Source organism: Anolis sagrei, chromosome 9, assembly GCF_037176765.1.
Source record: "Anolis sagrei isolate rAnoSag1 chromosome 9, rAnoSag1.mat, whole genome shotgun sequence".
In the NCBI taxonomy this organism is placed as follows: Eukaryota; Metazoa; Chordata; class Lepidosauria; order Squamata; family Dactyloidae; genus Anolis; species Anolis sagrei.
In genome coordinates, this window is record NC_090029.1 from 31599439 (window position 1) to 31608041 (window position 8603).

Genomic DNA, 8603 nt, shown 5'->3' on the forward strand with positions numbered 1-8603 from the left:
TTGGATATAGGAGAACTACAAATCCAAAACTCAAGGTCAATGCTCACCAAACCCTTCCAGTATTTGCTGTTGGTCATAGGAGTTCTGTGTGCCAAGTTTGGTTCAATTCCATCGTTGGTGGAGCTCAGAATGCTCTTTGATTGTAGGTGAACTATAAAACCCAGTACAACTCGCAAATGACAAAATCAACCCCCGCCCCCAACCCCACCAGTATTCAAATTTGGGCATATTGAGTATTTGTGCCAAATTTGGTCCAGCCAATCAAAATATATCCTGCATCTCAGATATTTACATTATGATTCATAACAGAAGCAAAATTACAATTTTGAAGTAGCAATGAAAATAATTTTATGGTTGGAGGTCACCACAACGTAAGGAACTGTATTAAAGGGTCACGGCATTAGGAAGGTTAAGAACCACAGCTTCTAGATCTTGCTGAGAGCATGAAAGCAAAAATATAGATTCTCCATTTTGAGAATGCAAAGCCCTGAGTAGAATCTGGTTTTTGGACAACAAATGCCTCTCAAAGTGCTCATGTCAATTTAAATAGAGGAGAAACAGTGTAGATAACCTGTTATTAGGCCTAACAACTAGAAAGACAAATAAAAGAGTGAAGCAAAAAGAAAAAAAGGATGAATACCAGCTCTTCAAGGCTAGAATAAGATGCTGCGGTACAAGCAGCAATAAAATGCAGATAAGACCCTGCCAATCTTCCGCTAGTGGTCTTGGTTGAAGAGCATCTAATGATTCTTATGTCTTTGACTGATGGATGGGTCCAGGGCACTTTTTGCAGTGGGAATCCCAGTGGGAGATAAATAATTGAGGACAAATTATTGGGATGGCTCAGTTCTCCTCCCCTCTGCCCAATTATACTGTGCTTTAGGTTTCCCTTCCCACTGATTCATAGGCCATTCACAGTAGGCTGATTCTGATATATTTTGTAAAACACTGACAATTTCCAAGATTGCAGTGATACAGGGTAACCTCGTCCTATCTCCCCTAAACCACAGGAACATCTGTCTGCATTGATGTGTAGAATAGATGTGGGGCTTGTTTCAAAGTTGTTTTCTATTTGTATTGAGATATTTTTATATTGGTTTTAAACCACTTCATTGGATGTGTTGCAATAGCAGATTCCCAGATTAGTTTAGTGTTTACACCTTATTTAATATTTATTTTACTTATGTGTATTTACTGTTCTAATGTAGCACAAATCCTATGTAAAATTATACTACGTATTTTTGGCATTAATTGTTGAGACTCAGCATTCTGGCACCATACCTACTACTAGTAGTAGGAGAAGAAGAAGAAGTGATGCAGAAGCAGAGGAGAATCAGCGTCAGCTGAAACGTATTCGTGACATCTTTCTGGCTTCCAGTGATTCGGAAGACTTTGCAGGATTCGGCCCAGAGGAAGCTATGGAAGCAGATTACAGGGGAGTAAAGAGAGTGGCCAGTGAGTCTGGCAGTGATAGTGACACTATGTCTAAGAGGCTTAAAGACACAGCAGATAATTCCAGTGCCAGTGAGGATGAGATGGAGGAGGCTTTAGACTGGACTCTGGTTCAGAACATTAGAGACATTTGCAATCAAACAACCTCCAGCGATGATTTTGAGGGTTTTCAGGATAACTGGAATGAGGGATCTTCTTGGCAGGATCAGGCATTAGAACAAAGGTGGCAAACTTGGCGTGGCTTAGATGCTTCAGCTGCGCAAGGAGAATCAGATGAGTCTAATGAATCCCAATCTTCTGATAGTGAATAAAATGTGCACATTGGGAACTGTTTCTTTGCAGACAACAAAGTGTTGTTATGTGGTGTTACTCTGCCTAACCTTGCTTGGATTCCCAGTATCCTGTTTCCCTGCCGTGTTCCTTCGGACCTTGGAATCTTCGTTCGTGAGTGTTACGCCTGGCTACCTGACCTTGGAATTGACTGGACTACGTATTTGCCTATCGGACCTTGCTCTGAACCTTGTATTTCTTAGAGACTATTTTGCTTTGCATTTTGCTACAAACTCTTGTATCTCCTGTTTATTTTTGGCTGCTATTCAAGCCTGCTAGATATCCGGATTATCTACTGTTTATGTTCTTGCCTGAAAACACCTTTTGAACTGCCTTCACTGATGTTAAAGTGCCTCATTAAGTTTGTTATTCATTAAAAGACTATTATTTTACATCTCAATTGCTGTTTGAGACAATCTGTGTTCTTTGGGTCACGACATTAATACTGAAATCTGAAATATATACAGAAAGTCTTTACTACCATTTTGCAAACCGATGTACCAGTGGCAGAGTGGAAAAATACAAAAACATAGAACCAACCTCTTCCTGAGCGGGCTTTGGGATGTTCTGTGATTGCTGGTAAAGATGCAGTCTGAAATGGTTTAAAAAGCAATAAAAGGATTAATATCCTAAAATGAGCTATTTTGCAACGTAGACAGACAGCAACACATGCAGAGGCTAGATGAATTCAGATAGTCTTGATGTCTGATATGCATCCAGAAAAGACACATAGCCATTAAGACAACAATATGTTATTTAAAACATAATAATCCTCTGTCCTCTCACTTCATAGCAAGAAAATGTGCTCTTCTATTCAAAAACAAAAGACAAAAAGAAGTCCTCACTGAAAGTTAGCTAGGCCAGGTTTCTTCTCCCTGATATTCCAGATTTTTAAATACAGGGATTTTTTGTCAGTGCCATTTAACTATGTGACCTCCCACTGGATTCTAAAGTAGCACAACCCAGGCTGCATTTACACTGCCATATAAAATCCAGATTATCCGATTTGATCTAGATTTTATTTATTGATTTATGTATTTATGTATTTATGTATTTATTTATTTATTTATTTACGACATTTATTTGCCACTCTTCTCACCCTGAAGGGGACTCGGAGCGGCAGTGTAGATTCACATTCAAAGCAGATAATGTGGATTATCTGATTGATAATCCCGATTATAGGGCAGTGTAGATCTAGTTCCAGATACAAGTGTACCATCTTAGTGAAAACATGACTCAAATCTAAAGATTTAATCAGTATACAATTGCATTTGGGGGGGGGGGGGGAATAGTCCATACAAAGTCTAATGCAGGAGTCCTCAAACTAAGATCTGAGGGCCGGATACGGCCCCCCAAGGTCATTTATCCATCCCTCGCTCAGGGTCAACCTAAGTCTGAAATGACTTGAAAGCACACAACAACAACAACAACAACAACAACAACCCTATTTCATCAACCAAAAGCTGGCCCACACTTCCCACTGATATACTAATAAGTTTATATTTGTTAAAATTCTTCTTCATTTTAATTACTGTATTGTTTTAATGTGTTTTTTGCACTACAAATAAGATATGTGCAGTGTGCATAGGAATTAATTCATTTTTTTTTCAAATTATAATCCGACTGTGACCTGGTCCTCTGTTTAGAAAGTTTGAGGACCCCTAGTCTAATGGTTGGATTTATTGACATGTTTAAGTATGCGATTGCTAAAATCAGAGTCGGTGTTTGACTCTGATACAATATTTCTACCTGTTTAACGAGAAAAGTCAAGGCAAGTAGAAGAGAGGAACTCTGGTCAACAGAATGGAGGCTACATTTTAACAAAAAATGTGGACATCTGTGCTCTTAAAAACAAAGAACTGAAATCTCTTTTTAAAAAAAATTAATTGAATGTATTTTATTAACAAGCCTGTGTGCTGAGATGGAATGGCTCAGGGTCAAGGTTCTGATTGTTTAATACTAGATATGCTGTTTCCTTGGTTGTCTCTGCTTTCATTTGCCATTATTGACTGATAGAGTGTCCACCATGATGTCTCCAGAAATTTCTAGCACACAACTGTTCATAATTGTGGACATGAAGACCCCCTTTAGTTACCACTGCTAGTTGTTGTTTTTTTGTTTTGTTTTGTTTTTTTGTCATGTCAGGAGTAACCTGAGAAGCTGCAAGTCGCTTCTGGTGTGAGAGAATTGGCCGTCTGCAAGGACGTTGCCCAGGCGAAGCCCGGATGATTTGATGTTTTTATCATCCTTGTGGAAGGCTTCTCTCATGTCCCCGCAAGAGGAGCTGGAGCTGATAGAGGGAGCTCATCCGCTTCTCCCCGAATTCGAACCTGCGACCTGTCAGTCTTCAGTCCTGCCGGCACAGGGGTTTAACCCACTGTGCCACCGGGGGCTCCACCACTGCTAGTAACAGCAGCATTTATCTAGTCTCCTTTAAATCCCATCTAAGCCAGTGGCCATTACAACATCACATTCTATAAATAAATAGCCTCCTGGAGAAAAGTAGGACTTGTATCACTCTCTGTGTAGTTAGCTATCGAGAAACACATTATTTGTTGCTGTCGCATGTCTACAAATAATTTCTGACTTTTGGTGATTCTAAGGGGATCCTATCATGGGGTTTTCTAGGCAAGATTTTAACAGAATGGCTTTGCCTTTGCTTCCTCTGAGGTCGAGAGAATGTGACTTGCCCAAGATCACCCAGTGGGTTTTGACGGCTGATCGACGGATTCAAACCCTTGTCTTCTTGGATCTTACTACTATACTACAATGGCTTTCATGAGAAGATTCATACCCCTGATCGTTTTGGTCTTCCACTGAGAGAACATCTACAAGATACAGCTTACATGGACAAAGAAGGGATCAGAAAGTAAACCAGCTGTCTACACTGCATCTGTTATTAGCAACACAAGTAAATTAATTTGGACCTGCTATCCACCCCTGCAGATAATGATAACTGTTGACAGCATGTGGAAGTTTTCAATGGGCAACAAAGTTGTTGTCACTTCTTCCTAGAAGTAGAACTTACAGGAGAAAACGGCTACACAAGTTTTCTTAAGTTAAGCTAAATTGATCCTGTTTAACTGCTCTATTTCTATGCCATTATTTCTATGCTACTATACATTTCTATCCACCTTACTGACCACCCTATCCTTTAACTAGTTTTTATTTATTGGCCCCCTCCCCCCCCCTCCAAAAATGAGTCTGTTGTTGCTTTTTATGCTTGTTTATTATTGTCTACGCTGTTTTATTGTGTTTTAATGTGCTACTATTCCGTTTTTAATTGTATGTTGCCTTGGGCTTGGCCCCATGTAAGCCGCCTCGAGTCCCCTTGGGGAGATGGAGGCGCGGTAGAAAAATAAAGTTCTTCTTCTTCTCCTCTTCTATGGCCATGTTCTAGAAGCATTCTCTCCTGACATTTCACCTGCATCTATGGCAGGCATCCTCAGAGGTTGTGAGGTCTGTTGGAAACTAGGAAAATGGGATTTATATATCTCTGGAATGTCCAGGGCGGGGAAAGAACTCTTGCCTGTTGGAGGCAGGTGTGAATGCTTCAATTGGACAGGAAATATATATTTTGGGAACTCAAAAAAAAAAACCTTATGGGACAGAGTGAAGAGAGAGGGGGCCAGGAAGCCAGTTCCACCTTGTCTCCTGTGCTACACTAATAATATAATATACTGTATATACAAATAATATTTATAATGTTATAATGTAATACAATACAATACTATATTATAATGAGAATTGGGAAGCCCTGGCCCTTGAGCGCTCCAGCTGGAGGTCAGCTGTGAATTTGCTGTAGAATTTGGAGAGGCACAAATTGAGGGCCAAGAGGAAGGTACATCAAGCCAACCCTGACTGGGACCATTTTCCACCTGGAAACCAATGCCCTCACTGCGGGAGAATATGTGGGTCAAGAATAGGACTCCACAGTCATCTATGGAGCCTGTACACTGATCTTGGAAGACTATCCTACTCGGACAACGAGGGATCGCCTAAGTAAGTAAGTAAGTAAGTATAATTATATATTACTAATAATATTAAAATTATTATTATTAACTTTATTTGTACCCCACTAGCATCTCCCGAAGGACTCGATGCGGCTTACAAAGGCCAAGGCCTCAAAAACATAGCATAACAAATACACAACACAGAGCAAATCAAAGCAATTAAAGCAATATCAAAAACAACAGAAAAATAAAACAATACACCAAAACACAATAAAACTGGGCCGGGCCAAATGTAATAGGTACAGATTAAAAGTGCTGATGTGACAGGTGGTATGTCGGATTTTAGGGTAAGTGCAGTGTGCAAGCAATCTTAAAGTCTAATAAAGTGCTTCTGGGACAGGTTGTTGGGAGTTTTCCTATTCTGGAAATAATAATAATAATAATAATAATAATAATAATAATAATAATTAATATTACAATATAATGGCATAGTACAATATAGTAATATATAATACTGATATTGTGCTATACTAATAATATAATATACTGTATATATATCTTGTAAGCCGCTCTGAATCCCCTTCAGGGTGAGAAGGGTGGCATATAAATGTCGTAAATAAATAAATAAATGTAGAAAAATATCAAAATCTCGCTTTAAATGCCATAGAATCCTGGGAGTTGTGGTTCCCCAAGATCTATGACTTCCGTGCCCAAGAAGGCCGAGTAAAGGTAAAGGCTTCCCCTGACATTAAGCCCAGTCGTGTCCGACTCTGGGGGTTGGTGCTCATCTCCATTTCTAAGCCTCCTTCTTGGCCTCCTTCCTCTTAAATACACTTTTTTCTATTCCTACCTCACCCAGGGTTTCAATGTTTTAACATTTTATCTTGCTCATTTGGCCCGCCCTTTGTTTTTGATTTTTATTGTGTTAATTTGCACTGTTTATTCTATTTTGTTTCTTTATGTATTTTGTTGTGATGTAATTTTTCTGTTATTCTGTGTCTAACTTTGCTGTATTATTTTTGGGTTTGGTCTCATGTTAGCTGCCCGAAGTCCCCTTTGGGAAGATGGTAGTGGGGTATAAATAAAGATTATTATTATTATTATTATTATTATTATTATTATATAAGCCAAAGAGCCGCCATTGTCCGTAGACACCTCCATGGTCATGTGGCCGCCTTGACTGCATGGAGCGCCGTTACCTTCCCGCCGGAGCGGTACCTAGAAGGCCGAAGCCTCACCAAAAGGCAAACCCCAATATTCCATAGCACTGAGACATTGCAGTTGAAGCGGTGTCGAACTGCGTTAATTCTACAATCTAGACCAGAGACACACCTTCAGTCTCAGAGGAAAGCAAATCCTGCCAAGAAAACCCTGGGAAAAGGCCGCCTTGGAGCAGCCATAACTTTGAAACAACTTGAAGGGACACAACTACAACCACAATCACCACAACAACCACAACCACAACAATTACAACCACAACCACAACAATTACAACCACAACAACTACAAAACAACTACAACCACAACAACTACACAATTACAATCACAACAACTACAAAACAACTACAACCACAACTACCACAACCACCACAACAACCACAACCACAACAACAAAACAACTGCAACCACAATTACAATCGCAACTACAAAACAACTACAACCACTACAACCACAACCATCACAACCACAACCACAACAACCACAAAACAACTACAACCACAACAATTACAATCACAACAACTACAAAACAACTACAACCACTACAACCACAACCACCACTACAACCACAACCCAACAACTACAAAACAACTACAACCACAACAACTACAATCACAACAACTACAAAACAACTACAACCATTACAACCACAACCACACAACAACACAACTACAAAACAACTACAACCACAACAACCACAACCACAACAATTACAATCACAACTACAAAACAACCACAACCACAACAACCACAACCACACAACACAACTACAAAACAACTACAACCACTACAACCACTACAACCACAACAACAAAACAACTACAACCACAACAACCACAACCACCACAACCACAACAACTACAAAACAACTACAACCACAACAATTACAATCAGAACTATAAAACAACTACAACCACTACAACCACCACAACCACTATAACAGCCACAACAACAACCACAACAACAAGATAAATAGGGAAATGAGGAATTGGGCCACAAAGGAAGAGAGAAGAGCCTTCGCCTGACAGCAGAGAAAAGCATACATCAAAAACCGAGAACTGCGGCCTTCACTCACCTCCGCCATGACTCTTCAACGGCGCGACGCGAGGAAGTTATCCGTTGCCACGGCAACCGACGGAAACTACGGAACGCGCGCGGCGCATCTTGTTGCCCCGGCAACCGCCGCACTCTTGCCCCGCCTCTGCTTTGCTCCTCCGCTGTCATTGGTTCGAAGCCTACCATAGACAGAGTCGCAAGGCTTGCCGGGATGCGAGAGGGTTTCAGAGAGAGACGCCTAGCGGCGGAGAGCTCGACCTCCTCTTCTTTCCCGTCTCCCCCCCCCCTTGTGGCTCGACACTTGGACTCGTCCAGCAAAGCTTACTTGAGATAGCGAACGCAGTGGGCCGTACCATTCCAAGGGGGGGGGGAATCCAAATATTTGTGTCCTGGCTTTTTTTAAATCCTTTCACCTCGAAATCTAAGAATTAGACCCTACTAATTCTTAGTTTTCGAGATTTTTAATGTGGTTTTGAGTGCTAGACTAGGAGCCCATAGCATTGAGCCATTGCAATTAAACTGGTGTCAAACTGCATTAATTCTACAGTGTAGATGCAGCCCATACTGTGACCCCATAGCATTGGGCCATTGCAA

The 8603-nt window shown here is 40.6% G+C and overlaps 1 protein-coding gene across 2 annotated transcripts in view; it reads right to left on the minus strand.

The window, feature by feature from the left end:
* BBS4 (Bardet-Biedl syndrome 4) overlaps positions 1-8091 on the minus strand; it is a 51812-nt gene extending 43721 nt beyond the window's left edge. Inside the window, exons 1-2 of one of the 2 annotated variants that reach the window (XM_067471421.1) lie at positions 8029-8091; positions 2323-2374 (exon numbers count right to left, since the gene is read on the minus strand). In XM_067471421.1, the coding sequence (XP_067327522.1) occupies positions 2323-2374; positions 8029-8037 (61 nt within the window). In that variant the 5' untranslated portion in view covers positions 8038-8091. Of the gene's footprint in view, positions 1-2322; positions 2375-8028 lie in introns of those variants that run through there. The other variant, XM_067471422.1, reaches the window with a different exon arrangement.
* Between the last annotated feature and the right edge of the window lie 512 nt (positions 8092-8603).